We start from the raw sequence: 22,497 nt of genomic DNA, 5'->3' as shown, positions 1-22,497 counted from the left end.
TACGTTCTGTAACCTGAAAATTATCTATGTGGTGTTACTTTGGCACTATATAAATCATTTATAATCATTTGAGAATCCTTGCCTAAATAAGGGTTGTGGAATGATGATTTTTTGATTCTGTCATTCCTTATACATTATTATTAACTGGCATCATTCTGTAAAGTGGAGCTTCGCTCTCATCAGTTGGATCTCATACAGTTCGTACTGGAAAGGGTAAATAAATGCTTACTTTTCCCTTACCAAGGCGTTGCTTTTTTTTTTTTTTCAAGGAGTTGCTTTAAATAGTGATATTAAATTTCCAACTTTCTCTTTGTGTGTATTCAGTTGACTTGCTGTTTTTAATCTATTATTATTGTTCTGTTGAATGCTGAAATTGTTAATAGGAGTGACCCTTTCAGGGTGGCTCCTGTGTTTTCTTTTAACGTGACCCTATTAATTTTCAAAAGCTTCCTTGCTTTTGGCACAAGAACATGATTGGGACTCACCTTGTATATTCCAGCCCCAGGTCTGGAATTATCCATTTCTTTAGGGTTCTTGTTTCTTTTAATGTGGAATGGACAAGTGACCATAATCTAGATTTTAGGTGTGCTTCCTATTACCTTGATTCCAAATTTCTATTGAAAGGCATAATTTGAGATCCCTGGGTGGCTCAGCGGTTTAGCGCCTGCCTTTGGCCCAGGGTGTGATCCTGGAGTCCTAGGATCGAATCCCACATCAGACTTCCTACATGGAGCCTGCTTTTCTCTCTGCCTGTGTCTCTGCCTCTCTCTCTCTGTGTCTCTCGTGAATAAATAAATAAAAACTTAAAAAAAAAAGGCATAATTTAGGAATATTAAAAACAAAAAAGAATTCACCTTTTATTTTATTTTTTTAAGAATTCACCTTTTAAAATTACCTGAAACTTAAAATTATTTTGATATATCAATGTCTATTATTGTTGTTATTATTATTATTATTCAATTAGGACCTAAAAGGGAAAAGAGGGTTATATTCTTGGCACAAACTGAGAGTGCTGAATCCTAATCACTGGACCACCAGGGAGCATCAGTCTGGGCACAAACTGAGACAGGCAAAGATGCTAAACACTATTGTGGATGTCATTAAATTAGAATATTCAGTCAGGTGCTGTAGACCAGATTAGATACTAATATAGGGCATCCAAAAAAATGAATTATTTATATGAACAAGTAAACAATTGAGAATTATGGGATTTTTATTGTTTGATTTTATTTTAGAGTTTATTTTGGCATTTCCAATGAGAGTCAACTTAATAAGTCTTAATGTATAGCAAAATACGAAATCACAGAACTATTTCAGAATGGGGTGTTATTTCTTGAGAATTGTTTCACAAAAATGAATCTCGTATATAGCATGAATGAATCTCAAAAAATTATGCTGAGCGAAAGAAACCAGACAAGAAAGAGAACATTCTATATTATCTATGTGTATAAAATTTTAGGACATGCAAACTAATCTATAAAGACAGAAAACTGATTAGTGGTTGCCTGGGTACAAGAAGTTGTTTGGGAGGGGTGGATATGTTCCTTATCTTGATTATGGTGATGGCTTATAGGTATATATATATATTTCAAGTTTATCAAATTTTATATTTTGTGCAGTTTACTGTATGTTAAAAAGTGAGATTGCATAGGTTATGTTCAGACAAAAAAAAGTTTGATATTCCTCATTGAGAACTGATCATTCGCTAGGTATTCTGTTTTGTTTGCCAATCAGAATATAATCTCAACAGTTACTTTGCATTGTCATTCTATTTTGCATGTATACCTTTTTGCTTTTATATTGTTTTATTGTATTTTTTTCCTGTAAGAGTAAACTATGAATCCTAGTCTATATATAAGCAAACCTATAGAATAGTAGGTTCAATTTAATGAGGCGTTTACAGATGCCTCTTTAATTTTAGAAATGGGAAGCGTTTCTAAATATTTTGTGTACCTTTTTTATTTTTTTATATATTTTTTTAAAGTTTTATTTATTTATGATAGGCACACAGTGAGAGAGGCAGAGACACAGGCAGAGGGAGAAGCAGGCTCCATGCACCGGGAGCCCGACGTGGGATTTGATCCCGGGTCTCCAGGATCGCGCCCTGGGCCAAAGGCAGGCGCCAAACCGCTGCGCCACCCAGGGATCCCTGTGTACCTTTTTTAAGGAAGAATTTGTAATAATACTGAATTTGTTTATGTTGCTTTTTGCTTTAATGCTAGTAAAACCAATTATACTATAAATAGAAAATTACCAAACAAAGTCTTTAGAACTATAAAATAGTCCTATTTCCATTTTACAGATGGAAAATAATTATAGTATAGAAGTATTATGGGTATAAGAGATCAAAACTAGACATCTTAATAGTAGTATTAGAAGTTAATCCTGTCTTCTAATGCTTGTTTAAAGGATATTCTATGGTATTGTCTTTTGTTACATGGTGGTGGTTGTTTTTCAAGGCCAGAGTGTCAGGATAATTTTGAGAAGGAAAACTCTATTTGTGATGTTCAAGTTCTATCTATGAGTGCTTTGACTGTAGGCAGACCTCTATTTGAAAAGAGCTTACTGGTCTCACTTAGGCTGCCTTGTATGTGTGACATTTAGAATGCATATACTGTTGCACTTGCTTGAGTGACACATACACTGTTCAAAAATATGTATTACAAGTTGAAATCCAGTTAATTAATATTATCAAGATTATATCAAAGCTGTTCCATGTCTCAGTGCATTGTACACTGTAAACTCAGTTTTAAGTATATTGCCATGTGTTCTTTTTACAGCTAACCTGGCTTTCTATAGTTTCTATTTAACAAAGTAAGATGGCTCCTCACTTTTTTAAATAACTGAAGTTTTTGGTACCAAACTTCTCAAAATCATTTATTTGAGGGGAATTGTTAGTTTTATTTCTTTTAACTTTATATATTTTACTCCTTAAAGTGAGGGTATTGAATAGAGCCTAGAATCATTTTTTATTACGCAAAAATATGTTAATGAACATTTATTATTTTGGAAGCTGTACAATTCTGCATCTGGCTATTGGATTTTCAGCCTACTTTTTAGCATTGTCGTTGTCCCTGGCCATAATTCTCCTTCCTAACTTTCTGGGAACACCAATAACTAAGTTTAAGAAGTAGGTACTGAGAAGAGAAAATAAGATCTGGTTGAGAGTCTAAATTCCTTTTTTCTGGAGCAAGGGCATGGTTTTATTTTTTTAATTTACTTACTTATTTAAAAACGATTTTATTTATTCATGAGACACACAGAGAAAGAGAGGCAGAGACACAGGCAGAGCAGAGGGAGAAGCAGGCTCCATGCAGGAAACCTGAGTGGGACTCAACCCTGGGTCTTCAGGATCACGCCCTGAAGGCGGTGCTAAACCGCTGAGCCACCTAGGCTGCCCAAGGGCATGATTTTAATGCTGAGGCTGTGTGGCAGCTGTTTTAGGTATTCTGATACTAAAGCTATGTGCAGAATTAAGTTGCCAGAACGCCTGACCATCACCACTATCCCTAATTAATCCTAAATCAGGGGTCTTACCATGGTAGAGAAGTATTAAGGAAAGAGAGGGAGGAACATAAGCTATAGCAAATTTCTTTATAAAACTAATGTTATTCTTCTGTTATATTGTATTTATCTTTTAACATCACCGCCTGTCATTGAATGCTTTCTCTGTGCTAATGCTATATATACACGTTATTTCATATAATCACATAGATTAAATTATCTAGATTATTTTTTAAAAGATTTATTTATTTATTTATTCAGAGAGAATGAAAGAGAGGCAGAGACACAGGCAGAGAGAGAAGCAGGCTCCATGCAGGGAGCCTGACGTGGGACTCAATCCCGGGTCTCCAGGATCACACCCCGGGCTGCAGGCAGCGCTAAACCGCTGCGCCACCGGGGCTGCCCAATTATCTAGATTATTATTTGCATTGGACACGTGCATCATTGAGACCCAGAGGTTTAATATCTTGCCTGTGGTCACATATCTAGTAACTAGTGGTACTGTGATTTGACCCCAGCTCTGTTTAATTCTAAAGCTTGTATTCCTAATCACTTTGCTATACTGAAAATTCTATTCAGAGTCTATGAGTATCAGCTCATACTGTATCTAGAGCAGTGGGACTGAATTTCTAGCACTGTTCATATGCATATTTATGAAATTCTATAACAACAAATTAGGTGTCCCACAGAGTTTATAATATTTTTATTTTTATTATTTAAAAATATTTTATTTATTCATGAGAGACACAGAGAGAGGCAGAGACATAGGCAGAGGGAGAAGCAGGATCCCCGTGGGGAGCCCGATGTGGGACTACTTGATCCTAGAACCCTAGGATCACGACCTGAGCCAAAGGCAGATGTTCAACTGCTGAGTCACCCAGGTGCCCTATAATACTTATTTTTAAAGAATTACTTATTTAGCTAGAAAGAGCATGAGCAGGAAGGGCAAAGGAGAGAGAGAGAAAATCTGAAGTAGACTGTGTTGAACCCAACATGGGGCTTGGTTTCACTCAGTTCATGACCTGAGCCAAAACCAAGAGTCAGACGTCTAACCAACTGCACCATGTAGACACCACCCCCCAAAGAGTTTATAATAGTAAAATGTTTACTGGGATTAATACAGTGTTCTGAGTTAAGAAAGCTCTTTGAGGGGATCCCTGGGTGGCGCAGCGGTTTGGCGCCTGCCTTTGGCCCAGGGTGTGATCCTGAAAACCCGGGATCAAATCCCACGTCAGGCTCCTGGTGCATGGAGCCTGCTTCTCCCTCTGCCTGTCTCTGCCTCTGTCTCTGTGTGTGACTATCATAAAAAAATAAAAAAATAATAAAATTCAGATTATTTAAAAAAGAAAAAAAAAGAAAGCTCTTTGAGGGGTGCCTGAGTGGCTCAGTCAGTTGAGTGTCTGACTCATGATTTTGGCTCAGGTCATGATCTCAGGGTCGTGAGACTGAGCCCCACATAGGGCTCTGTGCTCAGCATAGAGTGTGCTTGTCCCTCTCCCTCTGCTCCCCCCACCCCTCTGCTCACACTCTCCCTCTCTCTCAAATAAATAAATAAATAAAATCTTAAACTCCCAAAACTCTGACATAAAACCATTCCAAGAATATAGCATGTCATTTAATTAAATTATGCTCAATGACATAAATTGCAGAGTATAATGCTGGGGCATAACGAATGGGCAATGAATGGTAGCTATAACTTAGTTTTGTTCAGCCAGTTATAGATTGATTGAATGAGTTGTTTTCAATAATTTGATGTGAAAAAGAAAATGCAATGGAATCTCATTGGTTTGAGTATCATCAATTCTCAATTTATGATCATTTATATAGGAAATAAACTAAAGTTTACGTTTGTTCGAGGAAAGGTCTTTCTAAGCAGTTTTGCAGAGAGAAAAGTTTAAAACTTTTTATGAAAACATAGTTTCAAACACCCTTGAGCGCTTTAGTATTTCAAAGCAATTTCTTCTAAAAGAATTAACCCAATTAAGTGAATTAACTACTTAATGTAGTTTTTAGAAATAGTTCTTAAAATATCTAAGAATATTGCAATTTCAGTTTTAGTATTTTTACTTATTCGAATTACCTTTTTATTTAATCTGAAATAGTTCAGTTACAAATTTGCATCACATGAGGAATTCTGACAACACTCAATTGATATTCTTCATGACAAAAAGTGCTTATTTACCAGAGTTCTTTTGTTGTTCTTTTTAAAAATTTAAGTAAGGCTTTTAAAACTGTGTATTCTAGGGATCCCTGGGTGGCGCAGCGGTTTGGCGCCTGCCTTTGGCCCAGGGCGCGATCCTGGAGACCCGGGATCAAATCCCACGTCAGGCTCCCAGTGCATGGAGCCTGCTTCTCCCTCTGCCTGTGTCTCTGCCTCTCTCTCTCTATCTGTGTGACTGTCATAAATAAATTAAAAAAAAAAAAAAGAACCTCTTAAAACTGTGTATTCTAAACCTGCTACTGAAAAAATAAAATCCCACATATTAGAGTATAGTGCTAGAACCATGAAAATCACATCACTTGGGGGAGAGTTAGGACATTTTAGTTTAGGCTTAACTCTGTCACCCTTGAGAGTCTTTTTCCACATTGATAAAATTAAGAAATATGCCCTGCATTTCTGTAACAGTGTTGTGATCCTAAAAGGAGAAAATGTGTATAAAAAAGTTAGAAATAGATTTAAAGTCCTAGGTAGGAAGATGGTGCTGAAGAGAGCTTTCTTCCAACAACTACCTGACTACTACAAATATATAATGTGATTGACTTTTCACCAATGAATTTGTTTTGTTACTCCTATTTATACCCAAATTATTCTAAAAGGTGGTACTACTTGGTCATATATCAGAATGTTTTCCAGAAAGGTGAGTAGCAATAAATTCAGTGACCCTTTGGAAGTATATAACTTTCACATTAATGCAGGTTATATTTGGAATTCCTACAATTGAATCTCCTTGGTTTCCCTTTGCCTCTTAGTCCCTAATGCTCATTTCTTACTAGTTTCTCCATTAACTTTAACAGATATGGACAATACTACAGGATTTCTCAGATTGCAACACAACTATGCCATTAGCAATAGGAGCTGTATTCTGGCCTCTTTGACCACACAGAAAATTTACTAGGGTCATGAACTAAGGGAAAGAGCACAGGGTGAGGCCGTCCTAGGAATGAATCCCAGCCCTTCAGTTTCTTGGCCATGTGAACTTAAGCCAGTTCCTTTGTCTTTCAAGTATCAATTTCTTTTTTCTCTCTAGAATGGGATAATAATCTGTTTTACACAGTTGAAGTGAAGATTAAATTATGATATTGCATATGTAGTGCAACATTTGACTTATAAGAGGTGCTTGTCGAGGAGGAAAAAGTAATTCTCCCACTAACCTGAGTTCTTAGCTGAGGCTGCCTGTAATAAAAGAATACCAAGAGAAAAAAAACAAGTATATTACCATTTATACCTCATCTATTTTCCCTGGAGACACCCAGGGAAAGATGAGTAACTCAAAGATGTGGCTTTAGAGTTTAGGCTTAAATGTCACTCTGATAGGGAAAGAGGAAGTGGAATGTTGGCTTCTTAGGGGAGAGTAAGTTTTTGGGAAGGTGAATGGGCCCTTAGAGAACAGATGAGAAGTGGGAGGTACAACAATTTGGGCCAAAGTTTGAGAGAGTGGTGCTGACTTCTAATATCTCCTATGATGAGAGTCAATCTTCCCTGGTGGATGAAACTCCTGGGGTGGAGATTTATGACAGTTGAGTTCCTCCTGGAAAGATCTGTCTTTAGGCACATGAGAGTTTAGGGAATGCCTTTTCCTGCATTTGCCGTGAAATGCTTTGCATTTCAAGTGCCACAGCGCAAAATAATCAGTATACAAAAGTGGTGTATTTGAGGTGGCATATTCTGCTATCCTTCATGCTCAATACAAGTTGTGTTTTGCCTTCCTTACCTTTAGGGGAACTTTGAGAGCTCCACTGGGGCAGTTCCTAGACCAGTGAGGAGGAATGAAGAGATTGTCTTTCCATAGGTACAGCAGTGGAGAATTATTTGCTTTGAATGGAATGTCAAAGCAAATTCAGTTGCCTACTTTCCGAGGCCTAGTCTCTAATTCACTCATCCCCACAGAGACTTCTGCTATACAGCATTGATTTCAAGCTTCAGACTTTGACAATTAAATGCTCTCAAAAACTTGCTCATTTTTGGTTGCAGAAATATATGCTAATATCCTGGGGTAGTTTTTTATCTATCGGTACTCTAGATTTAGAGACTAGACCAACCAAATTAGCATCAGCCATGAAAATAAAATCTTCTACAGAATTCCTTAAGCCATATTCAAAGCGGAGACAAATTTTAAATGCTTTGTTATTTTAGGAAAGATGTTATATATTTAAGATTTTATATGATCCTTTCATGTAATTTGCCTCACATTTTATTCTTATTTTATACTACTTGTAAATATAAATGAGAAATTTATGAAGACAGTATTTAAAATAGAGAACATTTAAAAATTTATTGAAGAAGCTCTCATTTTTTAACTTATAGCTGCTGCATGATTCTAACAGAAATGAAGTAAACACCAGGTAATAACAAACATTAAATAGTACTAGGTGCCAGTACACCCTCCTTCCTCCCCCACTGTTTGTTTCCCATTGTGAAGTTGTGTTTTCCCACTCTGAAGTAGCCTGACTAGTATGCTTTTGATTATACATTTCAAGTTGAATTTATTTATATAAGTCACTAAGCTTGTTTTTGTTTTGTAGTATTTTCAACTAAAGAGCAAATTTTACCTTGTTACCAGATTCAGAAGAAGATGTTGTTGAAACTCCTGCTGTGTCCCATGATGAACACACACACCAAGAGATAAAGGGCCAGAAAACACTGGCAACTCCTGCAGTTCGCCGCCTAGCAATGGAAAACAATGTAAGTTTTCTTAATATTTAAATGTGAGATTACATAGAAAATAGACATTTGTATTGATGAGAGATTAGCCAACTATTCCACGAAGAGATAGGTCAAGTTGAGATTAAAGGAAAATGATAGCATGTATTACTGAAAAGTGATTGTTGCAGAAAAGCACCAGTGAGAAAGGAGAGATTGCAAGCTTATTTACTTATAATAATTGAGCTGTGTGGTTTTATTATTTTTCCTTAGAGTCTAATAATAAGCCTACCATCTATTGAACACTTGTAAATACTAGTGTCTTAGATCCCTAGAAGCCAGTTTGAGACAGGGATTTGGATGTGTGTGATGGATTGATTGAGGGAGGGAACACCTTTTCTGGGAATGAGGGAAGCAGATAGGGAAGGGAAGAGAAGAAAAATGGGTCGCGCAAGGGTGTGGTCTTAAGGATCTGATCCAGTGGGGTTGGGGAAAACCATTGAATTATCCTGATTTGAGACAAAGAGCAGCCGTTTTGTATTCCCTCTTATCAGCCAGTCATTGGTGCTTACCCCCAGGGCAAGGTGGCTTCCAGGTTTTGGAATCAGTCTGTATGCATTATCTCAGGTAATCTTTAAAATAACTCTGTTGGGGCAGCCCGGGTGGCGGTGGCTCAGCGGTTTAGTGCCGCCTTTGGCCCAGGGCTTGATCCTGGAGACCGGGCTCCCTGCATGGAGCCTGCTTCTGTCTCTGCCTGTGTCTCTGCCTCTCTCTCAATCTCTGTCTCTCATGAATAAATAAATAAAAGTTTTAAAAAATAAATAAAATAACACTGTTAAGATATGGGGGCTATTTAGAAACTAGGACAGGTAAAGTAAGGTCCAGGGTCACACAGCTAAAATAGTGGTAGAGCCAGGATTCTGAAGGAGGTCTCTGTGACTCCAAATCCAGTACCCTGAATCGTTATATACTGCCTCAACAATTATTGCCTCCATTATGTGAGCTCTTATGAGTCAGACACTGTGTGCACACATATTCTCTCCAATCCTCACAACCATCCTGCAGGGTAGTTTGAATTACCGGTTTTCAGCTGAGAAAGGGCAGAGAAGTTGTTTAAATTGCCTAAAATCAAGTAAGTAGGTGAACTGGAGATTTGAACACATCTTCGTTTTCCAAACTTGGGTTCTTTGCACTATGCCCCATAATGCAGGGTTTTTATCTGTTTTTGAGAAAGGTAGTTAAGTTACAGTGAGAAAAAACAAAAGCTTATATTTTAGAAATATGTAGTATGTCATTAAAATGTTCATATCCCTTCAGACAATTATCCTATCATTGTGAGATTATCCCAAAGAAATAATCTAGGATACATTCTTCCAAGTGTTTTATATAACCAAAAGTGAGGGGATCCCTGGGTGGCTCAGCGGTTTAGCGCCTGCCTTTGGCCCAGGGCGTGATCTTGGAGTCCCAGGATCGAGTCCCACGTCGGGCTCCTTACATGGAGCTTACTTCTCCCTCTGCCTGTGTCTCTGCCTCTCTCTCTCTCTCTATGTCTCTCATGAATAAGTAAATAAAATCTTAAAAAAAAAAAAAGTGAGAAGGCACATGTGTTCAAAATGAGGGATATGCTTGAGTAAATTATGTTACTTTTATGAATTGAGTTTGTTTTAAAATTAAAAACCAAAAAAAAAAAAATAAAATTGAAAACCAATGGCATTTAAAAAAAATGGCATTTACAGTTATTTGAAATTACCTAAAAATTATTTAAATTGGGCAGCCTGGGTGACTCAGATGTTTAGCATCGCCTTCCGCCTGGGGCATGATCCTGGAGACCCCGGTCGGGACCTCTGCGTGGAACCTGCTTCTCCCTCTGCCTGTGTCTCTGCCTCTCTCTCTCTATGTGGGTCTCTCATGAATAAATAAATAAATCTTAAAAAAAACAATATTTAAATTCCCAGAATTCTTTGTTATTTTTAGTATATGTGCAGCCGGAGCAAGCACCCAGAATTCCTTGTTATAAACTAAATGTTTGACATGAGAAAGTCCTTTATTCTTCTGAAGTCATCCTTAGAGAAGCAATAATACAAATGATGCAGGACTTAAATTGAGAAATTAATTAATACACAGTAAGTATGAGGTTTTCACCTAAGCTTATGTCTTTTTATTTAAACAGAATTAAATTTAACGAAGATATGTTATCTCTGTAACCAAACATAGAAGGGGATTAAACAAAGTCAGATCACAGTGTTTACAGAGAGAGCCCTTTTAAGGTTCCTGGACCCAATTCCAATATATATATTGGGGGTAGGGAAGGTTCCTACAAAAACAAGCAATTTTCTGGATAACCAACTGGGTATCCTACACTTCAGGTCCATTCTGACAGTGTCTGTTGATAGTGTCAGAGTTGATGGGTTAATGATTCCATCCTGCAAGACTGCCCACACTACCCCCAACACTCCTGATGCCCTCAAGCCATGTTATCACGTATGCTTCTGACCTATTGGCTATGCATGAGAGGTCCCCACAATCCCCTCTTTGGGTTTGATTAATTTGCTAGAGCAGCTCATAGAATTTAGGAAACCCATTTACTCACTAGGTTATCGGTTTATTTTAAAAGAATACAACTCCAGAACTGCCAGATGGAGGGCCACAAAGCAAGGTATTTTGAAAGAGGTGAAGAGTTTCCATGCCCTCTTGAGGGTGCGCCACTCTTTCCAAATCTCCATATGCTCAGCAACCTGGAGATTCTCTAAACCCAGTCCTTTTTTTGGGGTTTTCTTTGAAGGCTTCATTACATAGGCATCAGTTGTCCATTTACAACTGATTCAGCCTCCTTCCCAGCTCTCTTCCCCTGACTTTGGAGTAGGGATAGTGAAAGTTTCAAACCTCTAATCACAGGATTGGTTCCCCTGGCAACCAGCCTCCATTTTTAGGTTCCCAAAGGGCTTTCCCAAAGTTCATTAATATAGCAAAAGACACCTCTTATCACAGGTCCTTTAAAGTATTTTAAGAGTTCTATGCCAGAAATGGGGAGGAAGACCAAAACCATACTTTTTTTTTTTTTTTAAAGATTGTATTTCTTTATTCATGAGAGAGAGAGAGGGGCAGACATAGGCAGGGGAGAAGCAGGTTCCCTGTGGGGACCCCGGGGATCACGCCCTAAGCTGAAGGCAGACTTTCAACCACTGGGCCACCCAGGCGTCCCAAACATACTTACTATAAATCAGTCTCACAATGAGTGTCTAGTGGAAAATGGAATTATGTCATTTCTGTAAAAAGCAACAATAAAACATATTTGACACTTAACTTGAAACTCATACTCTAAATACGCCTCAGTAAAGTGAATTTCAGTGTTTTTACAACTATCAGAAAAAAAACTAAGAGAGCTTTTATATGATTATTTTAACTGTTACTAGTTTACCGATGGCCAAGTTGTCAGGAACATGCTATAAGGGCGACTTTCCAAAGTGTCAGCTTTATACAGTCATAACGCAAAGTTAACAATTGTAAAGCAGGTTCAAGATTCCAAACTCAATGACATTTTTACTAATTTAACTTGGCTTCATACATGTCACACAGCAAACAAGATAAAGGGTAAGAAATCACACTCCAAGTCAGTCCCTGAGTGCACAGTTGAGGTGAAAGGTTCTCCCTCTCTGGTCTGGGTCAGCTCTTGGCATATGCTGGTTACTATGTTCAGCCAGTGGAGGATCTCTCATGTTTAGAAATCAGTCGCGTGAACCTTCAGTGGAAGTTGCGGTTTTAATGCAGTCAGATGTGAAAGGGTCAGCATCTGGAGAGTCAGTTTGCCCTAGGGGTCTAACCTTTTTAAAGGTTAATTAGTCTTAGGTCTTGGCAGGCCTCTTCCGCTTCTAATGACTGTTAGTTCCTGGTTCTTCCAGGTTCACATGACCTTACTGATTATTCGTCCTTAGTATTGTGCTGTTTTTGGTGATGTCTGGTCTTAGCTGCAATGCCTTTGGCTGCTTATGTCACTGCTTGACATGAGCGAATCCATCATGCTCTCTACAAAAGGTGGGAAACATTGCTCTACATTTGCGATAGTGTTTGACTCTTATACAGTCTCAAAAAAAAACTAGTAAGAACTATGCAAGAGGGCAGCCCAGGTGGCTCAGCGGTTTAGCACCCCGTTCAGCCCAGGGCCTGATCCTGGGGTCCCAGGATCAAGTGCCGCGTCAGGCTCCCTGCATGGAGCCTGCTTCTCCCTCTGCCTGTGTCTCTACACCTCTCTCTCTCTCTCTGTCTCTCATGAATAAATAAATAAAATCTTTTAAAAAAACTATGCAAGAAGTTTAAAAGTAGTTGACTGTTTATAAAATGTAAGTTTTCATAGGTATGGATTATATACAGTGTAGATACTGCATTGTTACCACATGGGCAAATTAACATATACAAAAATAACAAATGATTACTTTTGGAGGGTAGCTGTATAGTTTACAGCATTCTGTTAAGATAAAATGTTATTTCCTTATACAAATTCATATCGGGCAGAGATTACTTTTACCTTCAATTGATTAAATTCCATTTAGAGACCTTAATGATAAATATGTTTCTAGATAGTTTTTGATGTAGGAAAGTGTTGGGGTTGGGAATAAACAGTCAAGAAAGAATTCTTGAGACGGCTTTGGTGCAAAAAGGTGGTTTTATTAGAGCATAGGGACAGGACCCATGGGCAGAAGGAGCTGCTTTGGGGTCATGAGGAGTGGCTCATTTATATATTTTCAAGTTCAGAGGTTAGGGATCAAGTGAATCTCTAAGGGATTTGGGAAGGAAGTTTTCCAGGACCTTGAGGGAGCTAGCTGTTGTTGGGAAAAGGTGACTTATTACTTACTGCCTAATAAAACCCTAGTCATGGGACCCTTCAGATGTGTATCAGTGGGCCATATGCTTGGGGGATGATTGCCAAAATATATCTTGAGGGGTAGAAATAAAGGAAGTTTCCAAAGGAATTTTTATACATTAAAGAAGACTTAAGGATCTGGGGAGTCAGGATAGTGTGAAGCAGTTTAGCCTTTTGCCCTTAGCAAAGTATTAACATTGAGGCAGCTGAGTTCCTAGAGGAAGGTCACTCTGCTTTCAAGGACTTGTCAATGGGCTGTAAGTAGTGAGGACATTTGCCTGGGTGACTGGGTGACTCTGGGGTTGGGCGTCTGCCTTTGGCTCAGGGCGTGATTTGTCCCATGTCGGGCTGGAGCCTGCTTCTGCCTCTGGAGCCTGCTTTTCCCCCCGCCTGTGTCTCTGCCTCTCTCTCTGTGTGTCTCATGAATAAATACATAAAATCTTTAAAAAGAAAAGTAGTAAAGACATTTAATTTTTCTTTTGCCGTCATTTCCCACATTGGTTTTATTTTTACCATTAAAATGTGCTCTCCCCCCCCTTTTATTAGATTAAGCTGAGTGAAGTTGTCGGCTCAGGAAAAGACGGCCGAATACTCAAAGAAGACATCCTCAACTATTTGGAAAAGCAGACTGGAGCTATATTACCTCCTTCGCCCAAAGCTGAACTAGTGCCACCTCCACCAACACCAAAAGGCAAAGTTACTCCTATGCCAGCATCAAAACCTCCAGCATTCACAGGCAGAGACAGAACGGAGCCCATAAAAGGTAACGGCGGTAATAGAAGACCGTGCTGAAAGTTACTGGGGAAATTTGCATCAGTACATCTGGGCACCTGATGTGTGTGTTCAGTTCTTGCTGAGTGGAAAATTCCAAGTCATCATACGTTTTTTTGTTGGTGACATAATTTTCCCAGGAAGAGTTTCAGTCTCCACTGTTAGTTTCTGAAGAGTAATATGTTAGCGCGTTTCTTTCCTGGAATGTAAACTTGTATACTGATAATTGTTCTGAATTGTCCTGAAGACTCAGGATGTTTGTTGTAAACATAATTTTTAGTTAGCTTCAAAATGACTAGATCTGATTTGTCATTTATAAACTCAGGATGTGTGTTTGCAGGAAAGCCATAAGGTAAATATATGGTTTGCATCCTTTTATTTTATTTTATTTTTTTGTTTGTTTGGTTGTTTGCATCCTTTTATTTATTTGTTTATTAAAGATTTTATTTATTTATTCATGAAAGACAGAGAGAGAGAGGCAGGGACACAGACAGAGGGAGAAGCAGACTCCATGCAGGGAGCCTGACGTGGGACTTGATCCCTGGACTCCAGGATCAGGGCCTGGGCCAAAGGCAGGTGTTAAACCACTGAGCCACCCAGGGTTTCCCTGTTTGCATCCTTTTAGATTTTTTTTATATATCACAGCCTTAAAGGCAGTTACCTCTTAATATTATTATACCTGACACTGGGTACTCTGCTACAGTCCGTAGCTTCAGTGTTGGAATGAGTGTGTCTTTCAATTACATAATGAAGATGGTAGCCTCAAGAGGGAGAGTTTAGTTGAAAAAGTAAATGACATTAGAAAACCCTCAATTTTAGTAAAAAGGTTTAAAGGATTTAAGAATTTAAAAATAAAGGGACACCTGGGTGGCTCAGTCGGTTAAGCTTCTGACTCTTGGTTTCAGCTTAGGTCATGATCTCAGGGTCATGAGATTGAGAGCCCCTTGGGCTCTGTGCTCAGCACTGAGTCTGCTCAGAGTTTCTCTCTCCCTCCCCGACCATGCACACACTTGTGCTCTCTCTTTCTAAAATATTTAAATATATATTTATTATTATTGTGTATATTATTAAATATATATATGTGTGTATTTTATGTTTTCTAGGCTTTCACAAAGCAATGGTCAAGACCATGTCTGCAGCTCTGAAGATACCTCATTTTGGATATTGTGATGAGGTTGACCTTACTGAATTGGTTAAGTTAAGAGAAGAATTAAAACCCATTGCTTTTGCTCGTGGAATTAAACTCTCCTTTATGCCCTTTTTCTTAAAGGTAAGATTTCATTAATTTCAAACAGTGTTTGAAGAGGACAATAAAATTTTGTTTTGTAAATATGCAGTATGTTAACTATTTATTCAGATAAAAATATTACTTCTCACCATATCATATAGTTTTTAAAATGTACAAGTGCACTATTTCTTTTCTTAGGAATTTATAAAATTGAAATGTGTGTCATATTTTTATCAGCTCATCTCTTTGAGCTAGATAATAGTCTTGCCAGTTAAGTAAAGCCTTTAATTCTGAAAGGATCACTCCAGCAAAATCTTGATTTGAACAAAAACAAGACTTGGTATTGATCTTGTTTATCACTGACATATACTCATTTTCATTTATTCAACAAACTTATATTGAGAGTCTTGGGAATCATTTCTAGTCCAAGACCTTGGGACCAGTGTAAAACAAGACCATCAGCTGACTGTAAGCAGCTCAGTGTCTAGTTCATATTAACAACCATGTATGAAGCAGGTACTGTGTGGCAGGCTATACGAGCATACAATGTACATTATCTCTTTTAATTCTCAAAATAACCGACACGCAGCTATTGCTAATTTCACTTTCCATTTAAGGAAATGAGGGCTTAGGGACACCTGTGTGGCTCAGTCGGTTAAGCGTCTGCCTTTGGCTTGGGTTGTGATCCTGGGATCCTGGGATTGAGCCCCACATCGGGCTCCCTGCTGAGTAGGGAGCCTGCTTTTCCCTCCCCTCCCTACTTGTGAAATCTCTGTTGCTATCTCTTTCTCTCAAATAAATAAAATCTTAAAAAAAAAAAATAGGGCTTAGATAAATTGAGAAATCTGTCAAGGATATTTAGCTAATAAGTGGAAAAGCTAAGTTTTAGCTTCTGGTCTATTTTACTCAAGATGCATATTGGTGTCTCTAACTCCAGTGTGTCTTCCCTCCATCCCTTTCTCCATACCACACCAAGACAAATCTTCTGTAAATAAAATTACCATACTATTCCCTGATTCTTTCCAGTGGTCTCTTTCACTGTCTTCAGGTTTGTTTCTAAACTCCTTAATTTGGGATATAAATATGATTACAAGTCTCTGCTTCCTACCTTTCCAGCTTTATCTCTCAGGCACTCCTTCTGTTCTGGCAATAAGCCTGCATAGTTGGTGGAATATGTGACTTCACATGAAATGCCCCCTCTTCATTTGATCAAATACGTGCACATCTGAAAAGCCAAATTCTGTCCAGGAATAGCCTCCTCCGGAAGCCTTCTGTGGCTGTTCACAGTTTTGAGTTAAATACTTCTGTTCCCTGTTGCAGTTTATCTCAGTGCAGTACAAGTGTTTGCTCAGTTTTCTCTTCACTGCGTGCTGAGCCTTGAGGAACAGAAACTGTTCTTTACCTTCATTATTTTAGCAGCTACCCAAACAACCAACTGAATGGTCTGCGAACATGAGATGTAATAGATGTCTCTATAAATGAGTCCTCTGGGCTATATGTTAGCTATAGAGTCATTTTTTAAGAGATATAGTAATTGAATCAGGTGGATGAAATCACCCAAATTGTGCGCAAATGAGAAAAGAAGGCTAAGGATTTTACAGTAGTATTTAAGGGATAGATAGAAGTTGAGTTGAAAAAGTGAGTGAGGTCAGCAGTATGACAACTGAAAAACCAGGAAAGTGTCTCCCAGAAGCCAAAGTGTACACTCTTGCTGTATAACAGACCAGTCCTAAATTCACTGGTTTAAAACAACAGTCATTTATTATTTCTCATGAGTCCACAGGTAAGCAAGGCCAGTCTGCAGATGTTGGCAGAGCTTACTTCTGTGTCTACAAACAGCTAGTAGGTTGGCTAGGGGTGGGCTAGGGTAAGACAGCCTGGGTAGGGATGACTCATTTCTCTCCCTTATGTTTTTCTTAAAAGATTTTTATTTATTTATTTGACAGAGAGAGAGAGAGCATAAGCACAGGGAGCCAGGGGGAGCAGCAGAGGGAGAGGGAGAAGCAGGCTCCCCGCTGAGTAGGAAGCCTGATGTGGGGCTCCATGCCAGGACTCTGGGATCATGACTTGAGCCAAAGGCAGCCGCTTAACCAACTGAGCTACCCAGGTGCCCCTCCCTTATGTTTTTCTCAGCTACCCAGCATGCTAACCTGCATGTAGTCTTGTAGTACTGGCAGGGATGAAGGAGAAATGCTCAAGCACTTTTTCCAAGTTCTGCTGTATCAAGTTTGTTCTTATCTCATTGACCTAAGCAGCTCACATGACTGAGCTCGGTCTGGTGGAAAGCACCACCAAAGGGCTTGTATACATGGGGGCATGAACCACTGGGGCCATTTATTCACCCTCTCACACCAAGAGAGAAGAAAAAAGTTGTGATGGGGGACACCTGGCTGGCTCAGTCAATTGAGCATGTGACTCTCTTGATCTCAGGGTACCGACTTTGAGCCCAATGTTGGGTGTGGAGATGACTTAAAAATGAATTACAAAGCCCTTTAAGAAAAGAGATAGGATGGGAACAGGCTTTTGGATTGCTAATTAAGAGGTCACAAGTGTTGGACAGCCCTGTGGCTCAGTGGTTTAGGGCTGCCTTCAGCCTAGAGCGTGATCCTGGAGTCCCAGGATGGGTCCCACATCAGGCTCCCTGCATGGAGCCTGCTTCTCCCTCTGCCTGTGTCTCTGCCTCTCTTTCTCTGTGTGTCTCTCATGAATAAATAAATAAAATCTTAAAAGATAATAATAATAAAATAAAAAATAAAAATATCTGGTAGAAAGCGGATAGACCATAGGCACAGAAGGCAGGTATGGTGGTGGTTCTGGGTAGATTAAGGAAAGTTCCACCTGCCCTCCTCTCCTTCTGGGAAAACTGGAGCAGGTTTGTAGGCTGAGAGAAAGAGCTGGAAAATTAAGAATTAAAAATATGTGGGTGACAAGTGACAAAAACATGTGAGTGACACTGGTGATGTCTGTTTTGAAACAAGGAGAGACCAGCTTTTTAATATACTGGATTTATTTTATTATTGTTTGTCTTCATTCTTGCAGTCTAAGTGAAATACCTGATCTTTATTTTATTTTGAAAATAAAATTTAGTACGCTTCATTTTAAAATGACACTTTTTTCCTGCCTATATAAGTTTCAGAACTTTTGGAAAATACTACAATGTATTGTATAGGGGAAAAAATGACCTTTTATCTGGGAACATACACCTTATTTTTTCTTTTACAAAATTTGGATTGCACTCAAAATATTGTTTTTATGTGTAACACTTTAACCTTAATTATGGATTTTTATATAAAGAAGATTAAAGTTGCAGTTGTCAAATGCTTTGTAAAACTTGCCTTAACTCTCTAGTACAAGGAAAAAAATGTTTTTTTTTTTTTTTACCACTGGCCCACAGACAAAAATAACACTTTAACACAGTGCATATAGAGAACTCTTAATTGGACTAAATGAAGGCCAGGGTCAGGGGTAGATTTTAAGTACAATCTTAAGTATTTTTATTTACCTATTTTGTAAGTGTAATTAATCCAAGGCATGACAATCAAATGCAATGTGTAAACTTTGATTAGATCCTGCATGGGTAGGGATCCCTGGGTGGCTCAGCAGTTTAATGCCTGCCTTCGGCCCAGGGCATAATCCTGGAGACCCGGGATCGAGTCCCACATCGGGCTCCCCACGGGGAGCCTGCTTCTCCCTCTGCCTGTGTCTCTGCCTCTGTCTTTGGGTCACTCATGAATGAATGAATAAAATCTTTAAAAAAAAAAAAGATCCTGGATGGGCAGAAAAACAGGTATAAAAGAACATTCAGGGGACAGTAAGGAGACTCTGAATATGGACAGAAGAGGAATGGTACTAAGTAAGAAGGAAAAAAGACGAAGGGGGAAGAAAGCAGAGAAATGTCATGCCATCAATTCAGGGAGGTGGACTATAAGTAGAGATGTTCACACCAGCTCTGCCCTTCACTTGGCCAAGGTCACCAAGTGGAACACTAACCTCTAATGGTCAGTGCCCTTGGAAACCCTATTTGCTTGTTCTTTTCTACATAGGGAAACAGCTTACTGCCTTTTTGTTTTAATTCAGTGTGTCTTTGAACTTCCAAGTTTGCCTCTCATGTAAGATTCTATGTGGAAAATTCTTCTCATGTAGAATTTAGACATTTTGTTTGGTACTTTGGTCAGTCTCTACAGTTGCTTGGAAAAATCTCTTTGATGCTTAGAAGCTGCCTGACAATTTTATCATTTATTAATAAGTGATTAGGGTGACCTAGTTCCACATTGTTTGAAGGTGACATTGGAAGTAATATGCCTAGGTACATAAAGACTAGAAATTAAGCTCAGTATAAATAAGGTTCTCTCTCTCCCTCCTTCAACATCTGTTACTGCTTCCAATTCCCTTTCTGAGTTAAGAGTGCTAATGTTGCGTTCTCTTTCTGTTAAACAGGCTGCATCCTTGGGACTGCTACAGTTTCCCATCCTTAATGCTTCTGTGGATGAAAACTGCCAGCACATAACTTATAAGGTTGGCTCTGTGTTGTAGAACAGTTCTTGTTATAAATAGAAAATGGTGCAATGTTCTTATAGGTTAGAAAAGCTTCTTTTCTCACTTGAATAGTGAGTTAAGACTAGAATTAAAGGTATGGGATAAAATAGTAAACTATAATTTGTTACTGTTACTGGTTTTACTGGTTAGTAATGATACTGTTCAGATATATTGAGTACCATTTTTAAACCTCTTTGGTTTATTGCTTAAAATGGCTGTCAGGCAATGGATTATGTTAACCATCCTACATATCCTCCCCTGAAAGATAACCTTTCCCAAAATAGAGTTCCTGCAGTTTTTAAAACAAGAATAATTTAAATGGAAATAGGAAAAGTAATGAAAGTACTTTGGATTTATCTCTTGAACACAAAGTTTTATAAATGTTGGTACATATTGATAAATATTGCCCACAAAGTCTTATATATCCACTAATAGTGAATGGAAATAGCCTGTTGCCCAGTATGCTTACCAACAAAAAATTATCTCTTTCCAAAAATTTTTTTAAAGATTATTTAAATCATCACCAGTCTGATAGAAATAGTTTTTAGTGATTGTTTTTATAAGACAGTGAGGATTGATCCTTTCTTTTCTGTTAACCTTTGAAAAGGCCTACTCTATAATCTTTTTTTTTTAGGCTTCTCACAACATTGGGGTAGCAATGGATACTGAGCAGGGGCTAATTGTCCCTAATGTGAAAAATGTTCAGATCTGCTCCATATTTGAGATCGCCACTGAGTTGAACCGCCTTCAGAAATTGGGCTCTATAGGCCAGCTCAGTACCACTGATCTGGCCGGAGGAACATTTACTCTTTCCAACATTGGATCAGTGAGTAACAGAAATGTTCAAATTCATAAACCATAACTTAAGGTTTCTAATCACATGTTCAATTAAAAATATAATATGTCAAAAATATATATATAATATTTCATTTGCCATTTATTCCTCAAAAGCTTAATTTTTCTATTCTTCCTTTTTACTTTTATTTATTTTTTTTTAGATTGGTGGTACCTATACCAAACCAGTGATACTGCCACCTGAAGTAGCAATTGGGGCTCTCGGATCAATTAAGGTGTGTTTATTAAATAATTGACAAGAGTTTTAGCTAATTGGGAGAGTAAACACAAAAGAGTGACCATTTCTGGGGATCCCTGTGTGGCTCAGCAGTTTGGCGCCTGCTTTTGGCCCAGGGCATGATCCTGTGGTTCATGCCAGGCACAGATGTGAGTCTTTATGGATAATCACAAATATATAGCCAATCTGCTCCTATCAAAATATCTTTATTTTTGAATACCAAAGATAATGGTAAGCTAGTCCAAATTATTATTTGTAACAAAGGGAGACACCATTTAGAGCATTTTTCTCAAACTTCACTCTGTTCAAGACTCATTGGGAGTACTAGTTAAAAATGTAGTATTCTTGGGATGCCTGGATGGCTCATTTGGTTAAGTGTTCAACTCTTAATTTTGGCTCAGGTCACGATCTCAGGGTTGTGAGATGGAGCCCTCTGCATTGGGCTCCGTGCTGGGCATAGAGCCTCCTTAAGATTCTCCCTCTCCCTCTGTCCTTCTCCCCCTCTCTCTTTTTAAAAAAAAGAAAAGAAAAAAAAAACTGCATCCTTGCCCTTGGGGACAGAGCCCCCAGAACTATTTTATTTTATTTTATTTTATTTTTTATTATTATTTTTTTACAATTTTTAAAAAAGATTTTATTTATGTATTCATGAGAGACAGAGAGAGAGAGGCAGAGGGAGAAGCAGGCTCCATGCAGGGAGCCCACCTGGGACTCTACCCCGAGTCTCCTGGATCACAACCCGGGCCAAAGGTGGTATTAAACCGCTGGGCCACAGGGGCTGCCCCAGAACTTACATTTTAAACAAGAACCCAGGACATCTGGATGGCTCAATGGTTGAACTCTGCTTTTGGCTCAGGGCATGATCCTGGAGTTCAGAGATTGAATCCCACATCGGGTTTCCTGCATGGAGCCTGCTTCTCCCTCTGCCTATGTCTCTGCCTCTCTCTTTGTGTCTGTCATGAATAAATAAATAAAAATCTTTTTTAAAAAATTTAAAAAATAAATAAACAAGAACCCAGGTGGTTCCAACATGAGTGATCTGTGGCCATGTTTTAGGAGACACTGACTTAGAATAGGGGTTGCAATGATTCTTAATCTTGGCTACACATTAGACTCATCCAGGGAGCTTGAAAAAAATGCCTGAGCTCACCCTATACCAACTGAATCAGAACTGAGGGGTTGTGGATAGAGCTTGGACATCTCTATTAACTCAAGACTGAGAACCACCAGAATCAAAGAGATAAGCTCTTGAATTACATTTCAGTACCGCCATTATTAAATGTCATCACCATATTGACTTTGGTTTTGGTCTTCGTGTTTTCAGAAGAATCTTTCTTTTTTGTATATATTATGCTTCCACACTGAGCATCTGAGACTGTCTTTCATGAGCTTTTGCTTTTGTATTGGCATCCAAAACTTCCACAGATACCTTCATTTAGCCTTTTTTTTAAAAAAAGTATTTTACTTATTTATTCATGAGACACAGAGAGATGCAGAGACATAGGCAGAGGGAGAAGCAGACTCCATGCAGGGAGCCTGATGCGGGACTCAATTACAGGATCCCGAATTCAGGACCTGAGCCACAGGCAAGACGCTCAACCACTGAGTCACCCAGGTGCCCCTCATTCAGCCTTTGATTTGCTTTCTTCCTGATAATACTTTAGCTG

The 22,497-nt window shown here is 38.6% G+C and overlaps 1 protein-coding gene across 2 annotated transcripts in view; it reads left to right on the top strand.

Annotated features, from left to right (window-relative positions):
- Nucleotides 1-22,497, top strand: part of DBT (dihydrolipoamide branched chain transacylase E2) — a 51,263-nt gene that overhangs the window by 25,017 nt on the left and 3,749 nt on the right. The window contains exons 1-7 of one of the 2 annotated variants that reach the window (XM_055340262.1): nt 7,949-8,067; nt 8,286-8,407; nt 13,770-13,986; nt 15,098-15,264; nt 19,660-19,737; nt 20,393-20,584; nt 20,757-20,828. In XM_055340262.1, the coding sequence (XP_055196237.1) occupies nt 8,396-8,407; nt 13,770-13,986; nt 15,098-15,264; nt 19,660-19,737; nt 20,393-20,584; nt 20,757-20,828 (738 nt within the window). In that variant the 5' untranslated portion in view covers nt 7,949-8,067; nt 8,286-8,395. Of the gene's footprint in view, nt 1-7,948; nt 8,068-8,285; nt 8,408-13,769; nt 13,987-15,097; nt 15,265-19,659; nt 19,738-20,392; nt 20,585-20,756; nt 20,829-22,497 lie in introns of those variants that run through there. The other variant, XM_055340260.1, reaches the window with a different exon arrangement.

The sequence above is a fragment of the Nyctereutes procyonoides genome, unplaced genomic scaffold (genome assembly GCF_905146905.1).
Source record: "Nyctereutes procyonoides isolate TBG_1078 unplaced genomic scaffold, NYPRO_anot_genome, whole genome shotgun sequence".
Classification (NCBI taxonomy): Eukaryota; Metazoa; Chordata; class Mammalia; order Carnivora; family Canidae; genus Nyctereutes; species Nyctereutes procyonoides.
This window is presented reverse-complemented; position numbering and strand designations above follow the sequence as displayed.